The sequence below is a fragment of the Daucus carota genome, chromosome 3 (assembly GCF_001625215.2).
Source record: "Daucus carota subsp. sativus chromosome 3, DH1 v3.0, whole genome shotgun sequence".
Taxonomy (NCBI): domain Eukaryota; kingdom Viridiplantae; phylum Streptophyta; class Magnoliopsida; order Apiales; family Apiaceae; genus Daucus; species Daucus carota.
Window position 1 is genome coordinate 52,312,103 of NC_030383.2, and position 18,134 is coordinate 52,330,236.

General features: G+C 32.4%; 1 protein-coding gene across 2 annotated transcripts; it reads right to left on the bottom strand.

The window, feature by feature from the left end:
* Positions 1 to 1,595: 1,595 nt before the first annotated feature.
* On the bottom strand, positions 1,596 to 10,514 carry LOC108215115 (protein S-acyltransferase 10). Of its 2 annotated transcripts, XM_017387464.2 has the most exons (11): positions 10,228 to 10,514; positions 10,028 to 10,133; positions 9,840 to 9,914; positions 9,651 to 9,719; positions 9,297 to 9,434; positions 8,111 to 8,144; positions 7,595 to 7,704; positions 5,778 to 5,864; positions 5,388 to 5,471; positions 2,825 to 2,890; positions 1,596 to 2,217 (listed from the first exon to the last, which is right to left on the bottom strand). In XM_017387464.2, the coding sequence occupies exons 1-11, from the start codon at positions 10,322 to 10,324 to the stop codon at positions 2,043 to 2,045; spliced, it is 1,041 nt and encodes a 346-aa protein (XP_017242953.1). In that variant the 5' UTR covers positions 10,325 to 10,514; the 3' UTR covers positions 1,596 to 2,042. The 2 variants fall into 2 exon arrangements, with proteins under 2 accessions (XP_017242953.1, XP_063945410.1); XM_064089340.1 differs by lacking the exon at positions 5,388 to 5,471 and having other exon boundaries at positions 1,807 to 2,217; positions 10,228 to 10,467.
* Positions 10,515 to 18,134: the final 7,620 nt, after the last annotated feature.

Consider the following 18,134-nt stretch of genomic DNA (forward strand, 5'->3'; position numbering starts at 1 on the left):
GCTGGACGAGTAAAATAAACAAGTGAAAAAATACGTCCGAACCCAACTCATTTATTTAATGAGTCGGATCGAATATACTCGCGGGTATATACGAGCCGGGTCGAATAGCTTAGATAAATCGGTTAACTTAATTATATGACATGAAGTCCAAATCAAATTTTAAAGACCCGTTGCATCATAAATTACAGGCGTAACTCAAACAAAACATATTAATCCACTAACATTATCAGTTTCACATAGTAATAATTAGTCGACAAACTATCTCTTTATTGATTACATCTTCTTGGAAGAAAAAACCTAATCTATTAGTCCATTTCGCCTCTGACCACTCTAAACTCTCGCTCTTGACACTTCTTGGTTCAAATCACTCCCAATATTTCATCTTGTTTCAAGTAAGTTTCAAATATTTCAGCATTATTTTTCTTAAGTTCTATTTCAGTTCTTTTTTGTATGTAAGATATTTAATTGAATGTTTGATAGAGTACTTTTCTCTTTTCGCAATATTTGATATCAACTTTCTTGTTTAATTGATGCTGGAAATGGATTAGTCAAAAAATAAAAAGAATAGGGAAGTACATAATATTGAGAATATTCTCAGAGAATGCACCATATATTAAAGTTAGTCATATGTATGGCGGATGAATTTTTATCCGAAGAAGAAGTTGAACATGCAGAGTTATCACAACAACTGAAAATCATGAAATAAGCAATAAAGATGTTGTTGCTGATACGGGTTCGAATGGTCCGGAAGAATTTCAATATGTACCAGAAAGAGATAACAAGCAAATTATATGAAAACTTTAAAAGCTAATGACATGGAAGGTTCAAGGTGCAAATTTATGTTCTAAACAATTCACAAAAAATAATAGTTCTTCAACTTCCTCATCAAACTTTCTGGATAAAAAGACATTTGGACAAGTGATAAATATTGCACGGTTCAACTCTATAACCACTCGACTTTCTCGATGAAAAGTGCACTCTACAACTCTACAACCACTCGGGTGTTAATAACGAGCTAGAGCCGCTCGCAAGCAGCCCAACTCGAATTACATACCTAATCCCAAATATGTGCTTTTCAACCAATTTCTAAATATTTATCCATAGATTAAAATAATTTTTGTGATATCAAAATTAAATCACCAAAATGTGTTTTCCATCCAATTTCTAAATATTTGTCTATAGATGCAAATAAATTTTGTAAAATAAAATTTAATTACACAATTGGATTATATTATTAAATTTTAATAATATTTACCTATGATAAAATTTAAATTGTGATTAAAAATTAGAGCTGTTGCTCAGGCGGCTGCTGTTGAGGAATAACCTCGTAGAAACAAACAATTTTCCAATGGGCAAACTTCTTATAAAGTATAAAAGGGACGGTTACCTTTATTAAGGTATAGGACGTTTGTACCGAAGATAATTTTTGAAATCATGTATTGATCTTCATTGTTCTTTCATTGAAGCCGAGCACAACTAATTCTTCCAATATACTTTGTTTTTTGTTCATCAGAGTTTTGAAGTACTATCAAGTGCATAGGATGGTTTAAAAAAATTGCATAGAACCTAAGCATATCTAGGGAGGTAATAAACACTTCCATGAAGCATTCATAGTTAGATTATCAGGGAAAACCAGCAGCCCGTATAAATACAAAAAACCTGAATACAGACGGAGAGAATGTTAATCAGTCTCCTTCAACCCAAGGCATACATTAATTAAGATTAACTTAACAGATGATATGATCCTACCGAATCTTGATGCATGGATGTTGCTGCTAACTAGTAAATTCGATCTGGTGCCACAAGTGCAAATACCTCTGGTGCGACAAGCCTCAAAGGGTATTCATTCTCCAGCACAAGTGCAAATACAATAACCTCAAAGGGTATTCATTCCCCAGGTAAACGAATTACATAATGCACGTTGATCATATGATTAGAGCAAACTTTATAGACGGACCTGATGTCTAGATGCATGAATATTCAATGGAAGGCCAAAGCTATTAGCTCTGTACGGAACATCAGCATATATATCATACCAGGTGTCAGCAACATCGGCAAGATAAAATATTCAAACATGTGTAAGGTCTTGACTTTTCTTCAAGTTCTTGTGCTGTTGGTAGTCGTTCCATTCCATATAGGGTGCTTCTACTGAAACAGAAATTGTACAAATTTTTGCAGATCCCTTTACTAAAGGGGTACACTCTACCAGGAATCCCTCTGCAGATAAAAAGAAAAAGTGTGGAACCCAGCATTGAGAACAATATCAATAAAAGCATACATATACAATTTTTACTATGTTATTGGTCGCATCATATGCCCCCCTGACAAATCGGTATATCAAATCACTTTAACATTGTCTGCATAGCAAGTTATTATACCATTTCAGGCCTTGTTCTAGTATGGACAATTGAATAAATGCCTCATTCAGTTACTTGAGAACATGCTACTGTGAAAGGACTTGTTATCTAATAATTTCTTCAAATAAAACAAATTTTTGTTGCTTCCTAAATTTTTGATGTGAAATATATAATTTAGGCTCCACAGTAAATGCTTTTCTTGTAAACTTCAAAATATAAAAAGTACTATAAGATATAATAATAATAAAGGCTTTCAGGGTATACAAATGAGAAAGTACTCTCTACATGCATCACTTCAAGTTTAAACCATAAATCTATTCATTAAAACTTTATAAGAGTGAGGACAGGCCATTGGCAGTTAACACACACCATTATAATGAAAACTACCTTATTTTAGAAGAAAGAGGAATTTATGATAACTAACAATCTTAAATTAGAAGGCACAACACAGCAAGTTAGTGACTAACCTTAAGTAAGCGATTCGCCTTCGCCTAACGAGCTCAAAAGTAGTTTGATTTGTCATAATAAGGTAGCTAGGAGAAAGGGGGCAAATTAAAAGATAAGAAGGTCAGTATAACTTGTTCTGATGCAAGATATTTGTGTTTCATGAATCATACGAGAGTATAACAGCCGCACAAACTTACAATGGAAGTTGCATATCCAAAAGAAATACAACCATTACAGACAAGAACATTCATTAATACATACACAACATTACTTCTTTTTCTGTAACAGTACTTAACTACATCTTCAGTTCTTCACGATATTAAGCAAGAGCTAATTCCAAATCTGCTTCTATCATCATCAATGTACATTATCTTCACTATTCACACTTAATTAGACACTAACTAGATCGTAAAGTTGCATGCAATATGGTTGATGGGTTTATCTCATATTACATAATTTCCATACTGAGTATGTGATTTAGTAGGTTGCAGCTTTATTTGTAGGGAAATTTAACTGTCTCCAAAGGAGCATACACGAGAGCTTTTAACTAGGACTTGTGTTGGAGTCCTACATATGATTGTTTCAGGGACACCTTTTGGATAGCTGGGTAGAGCCGCCAAAAGGCAAAGGGCTAAAATATGGTCTCTGATAAGTGAGTAAAGTCGTCAAGCTGGGTAACCGAATAGATGAATCTGTCAGCTACGCATGGCTGTACAGTGCACATTCCAATCCCAGTATATGCAAAGACAATAAATGTGTTGGTTGGTATAGACTTGGGCCTCCTCAAGTAATCAGCTTTACAGGAAGGGACACTATTTAGCTTTGCAATCCGGAAAACAATTCGAGTTTTTATAAATTACTTTGATAAGTCCAGAATCTTATGGACTACTTTTAATGAGGATTATGTAAAAAAGAAGTCTAATTTTTATTAGTAAATAGTTTACACATATCTAATACATGGAAATTAGCATATGTTTCAAAAGCAGGTCTAGAAGTTTATTAAATATGTAGTACAATATAAGCCCAATGGTTTAGGATTTTTATTTATATGCAAATGATGTTTCTTGGGTTGCGATCGACACAAATTCTCTATCAGCGGTTGGAAATCGTTGGGATTGCAGATTTTCTGCCGTTAATCCACCCAATTTCCTCTTTATTATAGTGTTTATTATAAAGAGTATCACTATTAAATCCTGTCCTGCATCAATTGCTGCTGGAAATTATCTTATGGTCTTTGATCAGGATTTACTAGTAAATAGTTAATCCTGTTGGATGTTTGCTATTAGTATATTTATTTACACATATGTGAGGCTAGCAGATTATTATATAAGCAGTTATTGATAGACAATAAGCCCTATTGTTTATGGGCCTTGGTCCATTAAGTTACATCTTAGGGTTTCTATTCTCTATTCAGCAATGTTAGACCCCACAAATTATTTATACTTGACTATTGTAATTATATCCTATATATGACGAGTAAGAGGGATCTTACCGTAAATGGTATAAGGTTCAGTCCTCATAAATAATGTATTCAATACAATATTTATAAGTGGAAATGAAAGAGTTTTTAACATCCCTCTAAACAAAGTGCACTGAAACTTATATCAGCTCTTTTTTCAAATTATAGAAGTAATATCAATCATCATCAGAAAATCAATGTTTCATTTTCAAAATTCAGCACCAACCAATGCAATCAATAAAAGCAAATACAAAAATAACCATGCACTGGCTATCTTTTTATACATATACAAAGTTTTGGAAGCCTCTACCAGAGGTGCTGCTCTGTTACATCTAAAAAACAAAATAAGTCCTGACAGTCACCATTAGACCTGGCAATTCGCATTATGTCGGGTACTTTCGTGTTTCATGTGCAGGACGGTAAACACGTATCTATACCCGTTAAGAGTTCGTGTGTTTTTGTGTTCGTGTGTTTTTGTGTTCGTGTGCTGTCTTTTTATGTATCTTTCGTGTCGTGTTTGTGTGTAACACTAAATAAGAAGAACTATATAAATAAATAAATGATTATATAAAATTATTATATTTTTGGATATAGTTTACAAAGATTTATTAAATACATGGATATTTACATATAATCTGATAAAAAATATGTACATTCACACACACACACACAAACACACACACACACACACACACACACACACACACACACACACACACATATAAATGTTTATATACGAATTTATTTATTTCATGGACTTTTGCGTCGTGTCTTGTATCCAAGTTCATCAGAGGGGGAAATTAGAAAAAGAAAGTTAAAGAACAGATCTTAGGTAGAAGAAGATAGGTGGCTGCTTTTACATATTGGTATGCCTAATTCTCTAACTAGCCCTAATTCTGTAGCTTGACCCTTCATTTCCAATAGGGTCCAGAGAGTCAAAGGGGAACATTAAGGGGAACATTAATTTCTTTCTCCTATTCCAAATTGTATTAAGGACTTGTGAACAAAAAGAGCACATTAATGTGCTGAAATACAATCATGGCTACATATAGTTAATCTTTTACTAAAATGTTGGATAAAAACATTTCAGCATTTTCTAGCCCCAAGGAGATGATGGTACATACCTGTGGAAAAAAAGGAGGAGAAGAAGAAAAATAAGCAAAATCAACAAAATAGCTAGCAGCACGATCATGATCACATCTACCCACCTGACAAAGAACCATACACCAACCAATGTATTAGGCTGTTAGATGGGTCAATATTAAAGGGATAAATTATTTGACACAAGTCACGAAATGAGAATTTGTCTATTGGATTTTTTTGTTTGATTTCTCAACTATGTTTATATATATTTGCGACCATTTAGTCTACACTCCAACAACAATAAATTTTAAAACCATCAACATAATACACTCCAAATCCTTATCAAATATACCAAAAGGGCCCGATCTGTACAACCTAAACCTTTTCTAGTTCTGGATCTTATACCAAGGAAAATTAGAGAGTAAACATACCATGATTTCAATATATTGGCTTGTAGGTATGTAATGTACAAGATGCAAGTCCATAGACATAGTGTTGTTTCTTCACATATATACCACCTGGTAATCAAAATGGATAACTTGAAAAATTACGACTTCTTCACACAAGAGAAAAGGTAATAAGCAAGATAGGATGTGTGACTTATTCACAATACAAGTCTGAGGGTAAAATCATACTAAAAAAATGAGCATATTAAATGCTAGTCAAAACAACTAGAACAACAATATAATGAGATTATATGGTAAGATGTACAATAATATCCATCTCAAGATTACTTATTTATAATTTGATTATCTAAAACAACTCTTGTACGTAATTTTTGCTTGACCATTCAGCTCAATCAGATGACATTCGGAATCGTGCATAACAGAATTACACTAATTTGAATCAACTATCTGCTGCTTGTGAAAATTTTATGCGAATTTTTCTTGACAAAAGAGAATATTAAAAAGGATTTAATGTATATTACATAGTAACACCAGTCTACTCTAGCAAACTGTAATGCACCAGCCCAAACCACATTTATTAAGGCATATGCAAGAAGAAAACCCAGGGTAATTTGGTTATACAACACTGGAAGGTCACGAGTACCTTGGAAAAAAGGGCAAGGAGATTTTTTTTATTTATTTTTTGTTTGGGTTTGGGGAGGGGGGCGGGGGGGGGGGGGGGGGGGGGGGGGGGGGTTGTTGAAAGAGACACATGCAATTGATATTTTACTTGTATTTCGTATTTGTCAAGAGTCTGAAATCTTGAGGGTTTAGTGTTTATTGTATTTTATTATATATTATCCTGTAGTCCCGTACAAATATGTGTGTGTGTGTGTGTGTGTGTGTCAGTATCTATATTTGGTCTTGAGGAATCTGTTTTATCTATGTTTAGTGTTTCGGATTTCTCTTATAGAATTGGTGGTGAAGTGAGTTCTTCACACAAGCCATAAAATTCTCCTAAAGGTTGACACAGCACAACTGACAGTCAAGATTTCACCTAACATCAGGTTGGATTTTTCAACAGTTTATGCATAGACTAAGAGCATTACAAAAAATATATGTAACTGACATCTGGAAACAAAATAAGGTGTCAGTTGATTTGAACTGAACTTAAAGTTTCTGAGTAGTTTATTAGTACAATCAACCGACAACATAGAAACTTGCATAATCACTATATAACAACTACTGCATAATAACTTTACCCCAAAGTTTATTACTACCTCCGTCCCTTTTTAATTGTCACTTTGACTTTTTGCACGTAATTTAAAGTGATTAAAAAACATACTTCCACTTATTATTTTTAAAGTTTTCTTTTTATGAATTAAAGTTTATAATTTACATTTTTATTCATAAAAAGAAAATTTTGAAATTAACAAGTGGAAGTATGTTTTTTAATCACCTTAAATCACGTGCAAAAAGTCAAAGTAACAACTAAAAAGGGACGGAGGGAGTAACATAATTCTTCCTATAATATCCTCAAATGTCGTCATTAACACTTGTTTGATACCAAAAACTATATATACATGGGTTATTTCAGGATTTGTTGTGTACAGACAGTTTCCAGTGGAGATGGGTCCTTATTAACCCTATACTTCATCCACATACATTTTTACTGAATCAATATTGAAAGAAAAGCATGTTAAATAACCCTACACTCCATCACAAGATTCAAGCAATTTGAAAAATTAGTCAATGGTATTGGTTGACGTATCAAAAAGTATCAATTACCTAAAAAAGGTCAACAAGGCATGCAACAAAATACAAATACCAACATAGTGATAAGACAAATTGTTGTTACTCACCAAAATCGACAATGATTGCCCTGCCCTATGCATGTTCCAAGCCAAACACAATGATGATCAAACTGGAGAACACATTTGTCACAATCATGACAATGCTTCGCTCTTGGAGGCTGCAAATCATTTACACAAAAAAGATAACACAGAAACGTAACAAAATATTGAATTTGAAAAGAGTGGGGAACAGCATAAGCTGCAACCAGTACAAACATAGAGTGGAAAACTGATCTATCTATCGTCATTAACAAGGATGTGCAACAAATTAAGTGGCATATGTGCATGTCACTAGCATTGAATACATAGCTTTAACCACTCATTCATATTTCTATGTTTAAACTAGTCACCACCATACTAAGTGTCGAGCAAGCATCAGTTTGGTTCTAATGTGCTGTTAGTACTATACCTCTTCTAGGCTTTTAATTTCAGACTCATGGCTGTTGAATATATATACACAACATGATTATGAGATCACGCGTAAGCGTAATGCAAGTATAAGATATAAATATTCAAGAATAATACCTGCAAAACATTACAGTAGGGGCATGTCCAAGCTCTGCAAAGTAAACGAAGCAGTCAACGGAGCACATGGGAAGACGTAAGCTACGCATTACAAAATAGGCTCTCTCTCATTGTTAGAAAATGTTGAAAGGAAATCGAATTTATTTTCCTCATCCATTCTCTTAATGTACATCACATCTTAAATTTTAAGGAATATTGAACAGTTGTGCCCGGCTGGACAGTTTTAGTAATAATATTGGGAAATAAAAACTTGTATCATATGATAAAATGGAAATTTGATAAGAAACTAGGACATAACTGATACCATTAAATACAAGACACCTACAATAACTTCAAATTGAGACTGCTTGAATGACAAATTTAGTTATATAAACTATAAAGACTCAGCGGCAATATGGTTCAAAAGTATAGTCATGCAAACGCAAAACACCTTTTAACAGCATAAGAAATGCAAGAACTCTCTTATGTCAACTGGAACCTAAACTTTACATATGAACCACTAAAGGAGCTTTATGGACTGGTCATGACTAGTATGCTTTGTTCTGACATCATTTAACACATCTCTTAACATCCCAATGATTTAAAGATCCCCAAGTGGAGCAAATGTAATTTTTTAGCATCTCTGTTTTCGGTTGTTATAAAAAGAAAGAGGGTCCCACCTAGAAATTAAAAGTAATTGGCTAAAGTTAATTCATGAAATGTGCATGTGTCTCACCTGAAAAAAAAAAAAAAAAAAAAAAAATTGAGGCAGCCTGTTTGCAATGAAGGCCTTCAACTTGAGTTTTATGGTACTACAAATATTGTTTTAGAGCTAGCGCATGCAACTTCTCATATACTACAACTTCATTAGAGGAGTTAAATAGTAAAGGATATGATTTGGTCAGTAAATGTATTTATAAAAGTTTCAGTAGTCAATATTTTCACTACTACTGTACCCATTGCAATTTTCTGCACAGTTCTAAAGTTTAGTCCTAAAAATATGCTATTTACACAAAGCATTATTATATCTGCATAAGCAAGTGATATTAAACTGGTATAAACTCCTTTTTCAAACAAATGATGATCAAAAACTAGCTTGAGAAAACTCTAGCTACTGAACGAGTATAAAAGTCAGCTTTGGAAGGGAATTCTATGAATATTATATTACCACAAACATAATGCTAAAAGTAATTTACAAGTATCCTACCTACAAGGAGCTCCAGGTGGGTACAAGTCCATCACCAGCTTTGTCCAAGATAATTCGTTACTTCCTAAAAGATTTCTTCCCGCTTCTCTATGGTCAACAGTAATAACAATGTTGCCATTTTTGCTTGTAGCAGGTTGCCTTTGCTTGAACATTGTAACAAAATGAGAAACAAAAGTAAGCCAATTAAAATTTCCACTTACTGAATGGAAGAAGAGTAGAAAAAGAAAAAGTGAAAAACATTTCATTAACATCATAAAATATTTACGTAATGCATTTAATAACTTCAGCTTAAATAACTTATAATCTTTGTGAGTGGATATTAAGTAGCACTTGAAAAGGTCGCACAATACTTACTTTGAGACCAGTGATGTCCTTGCTAACGCATTTGTCTCATTAATCGTTCTCATTGTATCAAGAACATACCTAATAATAATACACAGAGACAACAACATTAGACAGAAACACATCACAACTTAACATATGCAAACCAAACTGTACGCCGCAGTTTCAATAAAAAAGCGGCTTCATATTCAATCAAGTTACCCAGGAGAAGAACCAGCGGTGAAAAAATACTGGGCTATCGTAGCGACAAACAACAACAGATACATCCCAACATACCTGAAGCAGTAAAATGAGATGGATATATTAGCAATTGCACAAATATAGAGTACTAATTTCGACATTTATCACAAATTTAATCTACTGAAAAATTAAAGAATTTAATAGCATACCATGGGTGAATAGTAGTTTGATTTCCATAGAAAAGAAAAAGAACCCCAATAAAAATGAGATGAAGCATCACCAATGCCACTTTAAGATACATAGTAGATCTCTGAGCTGAAAATCAGTAGTGACAGTCTTTAATATATATTAATCGGAAAATTATATACTTTATATAAGCTTACTAAAAAAACAGTAGAATAATACCAACCAGGATCTAAGAGACATGGCAAGGAGTTGCGGCATCGGTGATCGCCGTCGCCGTCGCCGTCGCGGCAGCGGCAGAATAAAGCCCTAATAATCGTCATAAATAGAAAGACCCAGCGACTCTACTTCAATTCCGGTAGATAATTAGACCGTTCTTCATTTGATCTTATCCGATAGAGTTTTATATATTTAGTAGAGGGCGTATGCATATGCAGAAGAATATTTTTATCGGAGACTAGTTGGTAGTCGGTAGCAGTATTAACTACTCCAGCAGTAGTGGTATTATTCACCATCTGCCAATGTTACTAATTGGATCGGGTCGAGTTAGCTGATGGCGGGTCGGGTTTGGATTGAATTTTCCGACTCACTAAAATTTCAGGTCGAGTTCGGGTTAGGTTAAATTTATGAACAAAGACTATCAACCTAAACTGATATTCGAAATTGTCAGTTTATTTTTTCGGTTAATCTCAATATTTAACAATTTTTTTTGAAAAAATATTTTGTAATTATTACTTTAAAATTTTTTAATTTTATTATTTTAAGAGTGTATATATCCGTACAAGTATATGTTTCAAAAGTGTATATACTCATAAAAATTGTATTCTATAAAATAATTTTTCATTTTACAAGAATTTTTATTATCTTTTTTTTTTTTTACAAAATGCATTCATTAAAACTCTCAAACACAGTCAGGACAATTCCCCGAACTGATAATACAACCTGATTGGGAAATAAAATGAGCTAAATAACTAGTCATTCTATTTTCAAATCGCTTAACAAACTGAATATAAATATTCTTGGCAATAAAAATGATTACAAAGGTTTCTAGAGTAATCCAGTCGACACCAACAATCTTGAAAATAGTAGCATCACAATTGACCTGCGCACATAAAAAACAGGTGATAGTCCCGTGTTCATACCCGTCAGTTACGCCAACTAAGGCCGGAGATACAGATGTCCTGATATATTGAACAATCTTTCGTTGTGCAAGGCACTACCGTTTCAGATTCAAAGCTGGCTTCTCAGATCTCCCGATACACCAAACGAATCATTATCAACGGATCAAAATAACAAAATTGAAGACACCAAAACATATTAAAACACACAAACCACTCCAAAAGGAGAGACATAAAACACCCAAAAAGATGGATGCAAGAATCAAAAATCTCACCCAAAAGATGAAGATTATTGAAAATTATTGAAAGGAAAAACAAGAAAAACAAGAGAGAGGAGAATAAGATCTCTTTATTTAGATCGAGTGTATGAAGGTAGAGGCGGAGAGGCGGCGGGTGAGAAGAAAAATGAGAGAAACAGGGGGTCGACTCTCATTAGGGTTTACAGGAGGCGGCTCTACTCTGCTTGTTATTTTTTAGAATTTTTATTCTCTAATATGAAGGCTTCTTGGGATATTTAGATAATAAAACTGTTAACAAAGAAATTTGCTGATAACAAATTTGGAGGCTGGCTGAATAACTTAATTATGATACGTGTCTCTTGCTTAAATATCATATTATTTTTCAAGATGTATATGCATATGTAATTGTGTGTGCAGAGATTAACCCAACGTAATTCTATCAAGATTAAATTTTTATCCACATACTTGTTTACAAATACATTGGAATTAGTTGATTTTATTTTCTAAGATTGTTCATATTAGGATAACTCGGGGATTTGAATGATATCACGGGAGATATTATTTATAATTAATTAGAGATCATTTTTCATTCTAGAGTGAGATAATAATTAACAAAATTATCTTAGTACTTAAATTAATTATTAATAAGTTATTATCGGAAAAATTTGGGATATTATTGAGTCTGACAAATATAAAATATAACAACAATTTTTGTTTTTGAGTACAAATTTTCTCATTCATAGAAAAACTAGAAGTGGAAGATTATTAATATACAAGGAGTATGTAGTTGCCTGTAATAAAAATGATGATGCAATTATAATTTATGCGTAATGTAAAAAAAGATTCGTGTGCGTCATTGTTAGGTCCCAATATAGGGTTAGTTAAGATTGAAGGGGGATTGTATAGCTTAATCAACAATTTGAAAATTGATGGTGTAATGATAAAAAAATTATCCCCTTTTTAAAAACTTGTATCGAGAGTACAAGCAGTTAATAAGTGCGAAAGTAAAAAGAAAAGAAAGAAAGATATCAACCTAGGGATTTTTATATATCCTGATTTGCGATGACAAAACCCGTAACAGATCCGTTCACTCCAAGTCCAGTCCCCAAGCTCCTCCCCTCCTCCCCAAACTCAAAATTTTCACTATAAGAGCAAAATGCAAAGTACTCCTTACAACAAGCGGAGAAGTCTTTGACAACTTTACAAATATAAATCTTGATATGTAACTCACCGTTACTACGTCACTATCTATACTATACTATAATAAGCCAACATAGGTATAATTTGTAGTCGTACAAAATTTTGGTTTGGTCATCTCCTTTGTAACCACAAGTCTGTCACATATAAACTTCTCTTACTCTTACAGTATTAAAAGAGTTTTATACTGTTTAAATTACAAACACTTGAGATGTTGTACAAGATAAAAACTCCACCATTATTCTTTTAAATATAATTTATATACTATATTATAATAAACCGACATTGATATAATTTGTAGTCGTCCAAAAAATATAATCAGTGGGTAAATATAATCTGATTAAAATCCAATTCATCAATTCTAAAATACTAATAAGATAATGTTAAAATTTAAATTATAATTAATAAATTACGAATTCTATACCCGCCCGTGCTTTGCACGGGTTAAAGGCTAGTGAATATAAACAAATCTATGTGACTTGTCTTGGAATGTAACTCTCTGTTACTTCCTCAAAGTCGTTATAGACCTTTTGGTGTAGTCTTTGAACTTTTAGACTTGCGGATCTCGAATCTTAGTTCTTAGGTCTTGAATCTTTCCTCATCCTCACGGAGCGAAAATGACTAACTCCCCGTTAGCTCGTCTTGGACTTAGGTCATAGAACGAAAATCACCTCAATTCACCTAACCTCACTACAAAATTTAGAAATCAATATCTACATCAAATAACCTTGTAATCAAAAAAGATTTGGACGAGATTCTACTAGGCCGATAGTAACCGTAATATATAATATACATATATATGTATGCTTTAGTTATATATAAGTATACTTATAAAAACTCCTTGTAAATCGAATAAAAATATTATTTGGAGTTTAATAAATATTAAGTCGTTTTAGCTCTCTTTGGCTTTGAGACTTAAATACATATCTTGTGACTAAATAAAATAATTATTTTGTATAATGAAAATACATCTATCTTTGATGTAATATAAATTAAGAAAGTCTCGTTTAAGATTTTATAGCTAACTCTTCTAAGAGCAACTCCAATGCATCCATTCCTTACCTATATTTGATCTACGTGGACAAGATTTGAGGATTAAGAACAAAAAGAGCTCCTCCAACGCAACTCCCTATCCCCTGTTAATTTTAGGTGAGAGAAAGTTCAACCCCTTATTTGAAGGATGAAAAAGTAACCACCTATATGCTCCATGTCATCACCAGCTCATATCTCCTCTTATTTTTCTGTTATTTATTAGTGCAATCTTTCTCTCTCCTTGAGTTGTATATATAGATTTAAAATATAGGGAATCAAATAGGGAACACCGTTGGAGCAAAATAGCTTTTTGATCCCCAATATTTTAGGTATCCATTAATATATAATATTTTAGGGGTTGAAAATAAGGAATTGCATTGGGCTTGCTCTAAGAGAACTCCTCTTTTGATTAGTTTTTTAAGACTATTTAATTTCTATTAAGCTTGGAGAAACTTTTTTGTCATTAACTTTAACACAACGAACTAATTAAGCTAACTCGAATCTAACAATACAAATCACTTTGAGTGATAATGACAATTATAAAATCTGAAAAAGTAACTTGCGCAACGTAAATGAGTTAGATGAGTAATTGACATGGTAATAAAAGTTAAAAAGTAAATAATAAATTTTTAAAATAATATTCCTTAGAATATCTGAGATATTTAGATGGTAAAGTTCAGGCTATAATGTCTTTGACCGCCGTCAAATATAATCATCCTTTATTTCGAATATTTCGAATATTTCGTTCGTTTGAGGTTTTATTAGAATAGTATGAATATTTATATGTTCGTAAATATAAAATAAACTTTTTGTTCGTATGTAATTGTAACTGAAATATGAAGAATTAAATATAAAACAAACTTTTTGTTCACATGTAAGTTTATAAAATGAACCTTTTGTTCATATGTAATTATTTTCGAATATCACGAATTTTTAGTTTGTGTTTCTAATATATTCGCATAAAATCTCTTTTAAGAGATATGAGATGAATGGTTTTAAGATCAGTAATGAACGATAATAATGAGCTCTTTCAAATATATAAATGGTCAATTAAGACTCGGATACGAAGCTGAAATTAAAACCACTTACGAAAATGATTTGGAAAGTTTGCCTAAAAAATTGCCTGAGGTTCGACAAAAGATAAGGCTCACTTTCCAATGCAAGCTTAATTAACGAATAGGTATCGTTGATTAAATGTACCTAATTTCTAAAAATTTCTAATAAATACAACAAATAATATTAAAATTTTCTAAATATTGGAAAATGAAGTTCGGTAAAATTTGGCAATTTTAGGTAAATATCTCCTAGGTAAAAATTAGCTCATGAGACTAGGGATGTGCGTAGTGCGGTTTGCACCTAAAACCGCAACCGGACCACAAAAATGCGGTTTCTAAACCGAACAAAATAGCATTGGTGCAGTTCGGTTTAAAAAATGAGCGGTTTCGGTTTTACGTGGTGAGGTTCGGTTTTCAAACCGTGAAGAGTTCGATAAACTGTCGAATGCTAGGATCTTTAACAAATTTACAATAAATATGTCAAAATCAGTAATATTTAAATAATAAAAAAGCTTAACCGTAAAATAGTAAGTGTATTTGGACATGTGTTACATGCACCAGATAGTCTAATGCATATTTAGATGTCAAGGCAGAAGGCAAAAAAATATGAACAACTAGTAACTTACTAGATAGTGTATATACTATATATATAATTATATACTTTATAATAGATATAATTTATATATTATATCTAAATATATAAAATAAATAAATATATATACAAATATTATTGCGGTTCGGTTTGTATTCGGTTTTAAAATTTTTAAAAACCAAAGCCAAAGTATAGGTGCGGTTTTGTTACGGTTCAGTTTTACTCGGTGTCGTTTTATTTGGTGCGGTTTTTGCGATTTTTGGTGCGGTTTTAATTTTCGGTTCGGTTTCTGCATCCCTGCCTTAGACAATTTTTCCACCTGGAGCCACATGCACGACAATGGCTGGGTAGGTGTTAGGTCTTTTACTTAGTTAATATTTGACTCTTCAACACACCTGGGGCGCCTCCATACATATACATGTATACTCTGTATGGAGCTAGGTGCCTTGGTGATCTACTAAGTAGAAGCACTTGGTTCTCTCTCTCTCTCTCTCTCTCTCTCTCTCTCTCTATATATATATATATATATATATATATATATATATATATGTATGTATATATGGGCACTTGCTCAAATGAGAACTTTCTTAAAATGAGAACCGTGAGAACTTTTCTAATTTATCAATATCTCATTCATTTGAAGGGCCCCGCCAGGGGCACCTTCACAAAAAATGTATATAATTAAGGTCTCCACCTAGCTAGCCAAAAAAAAATATATAAAAAAATATAAAAAAAATCACTGATGACGTGGCAGTGGACTTTGTTTTTTGAATTTTTTTTTTGAATTTTTTTTTTTGACTAGTTAGGAAGAGACTAGTTTTATATACACTTTTTATATTGGGTACCCACTAGTTTGATGTTTAGATTAGTCAAAATATGATGAATTAAGGAAGTTCTCACGGTTCTCATTTTAAGAAGTTCTCACTGGAGTAACCCTCTGTATATATGTATATATATATGATACTGCTTTTGATCTTTCTCTGAATAGCAGCCGTCATTCCCTGACTAATTCTAAAGGCTTGATTCGACACGTATTCACTAGCTTGGTCGATTCTTCGTTTGATTAATACGAAGAACATCTTTGTACGTGTTAACGTTTAATGCACTGGTCTGTTCCACAAACGAATAACACTGATTATGAATTCCGTACTATCCTTAATAAATCTCTTAATCATTTCATTCCGGGTTAAGCATGCTTCGAATGATGATTACAAATAATCATTTTAGATGACACTGGAATCCAGTGACACTGATACTGAATTGAACTTTATTAATCATCGAGGCCTAATAAACTTATTCCAATGACTAGTGAATGCTTTAGTTTGCTTGGTTGTCTGATCTTGTATCACCTTATCTTCATTATGTAGATTCCTTTGTCATCCTTAGTTATTATTTCTAGTGTTAATTATAGTGTCGAGTTATCGCTATTACATATTACATTACATTATGCTTTACAATTAGCTCTCATACTTTTTGTGGTGTGATTATTATTTACTAATCTCATTTCTAATTACATGTATGTATGTATGTATGCATGCATGTATGTATATAATATTACAACCATATTTATTAAGTTGGAATTTTATATCTATTGTGATGACTAAATTTTATAACAAATCGTAGATTTGTAGCATTGTTGTCTTGAAAGAGTGAGAGTATGGAAAAAATTATAGAAGTACACTTATATAAATATTATCTTTGATGATGGTGTTCAATGAAACTCTTACGCTCAAGTGGTAAGTCATTTAAATGCTAAAAGTCAAATTTCATTTTGACTCGATAATTTTGTCGAGTAATGAGTACACTTAATTGAAAGTTTGGATATATTTGTAAATTAATATTAGAGATTAAATTATTAATATGAGTATTATATGTTAAATTATAGTTTATGTTATAATAATATAAACTTTACAAGTGTTAGATAATTAGGCTATTATATGGGATCTTTTCCATTTTTTTTTAACCTCTTTTCATTTTTTTGATTTTTTAATGTATAATCCAATTTTCCTAAATTTTGACTCGATTTATGTCGAGTTCTATTCGAGTTAGGCTCGAAATGGAGTTATCATCCAACTGATATATACTTTTTCGAGTTACCGGTTAAGTCGGACGAATTTTAGACAACATACTGTAACAATTGATTATGAAAAAAACAATCATATATAAATTGTTAAAAAAAATAAATCAATATGTTAAATATCAATAAACTCATGTGACTAGGTAATAATAGAGCAGTTGATGATTGATCGATCAGCTAATGATCAATGTATCTGTAATGGATCAAAAATTGAAGGGTGAGCTTCGTTTCTTTGACTGCTCTCGTGAGTCGGAACTCAAACGGATCCTTACGAGATGCCTACGTATCTTCTGATGAGTGAAGAATCAAGTGAAAAATGTAGTTCTAGTTTTGAGAGGTAGAGCGTTTTATATAGTGATCTAAGAGTTAGAGACTGATCATAAGTAGAATTCAGGTCTTAGAGATCTAGTAGAAGTAGGTAATTGTATTTGAGATAGGATAAAATTGATCCTTGATCATTATTCTGATGTGTTGGAAGTTATCTAGGATTCTAGATAGTCACCTCTAAAAGTCAGCGTCCTTGTAGAAGTCTGAAGTTCTGGATTCTTCTTAGCAGACTCCTAGCTAGTTAGACTAGGATTTCAGATTCGGGCCTTGATAAGGCTTGCCTAGAGATTGGAGAGCCCACGTTTCTCAAACGTGGATGTCCAACGGGCCTTTTTTTAGCTTTAAATTACTAGCTATGAATTTTAGATAATAAATCATGAACCTAGGCCTTATTATGAGGCTTTTATCACATATGAGCTTTCTGTAATCCAATAATTATTAGGATTGATTTCAGACCCATAGCAGTATCATTAACCGATAAATGATGGATAATTAA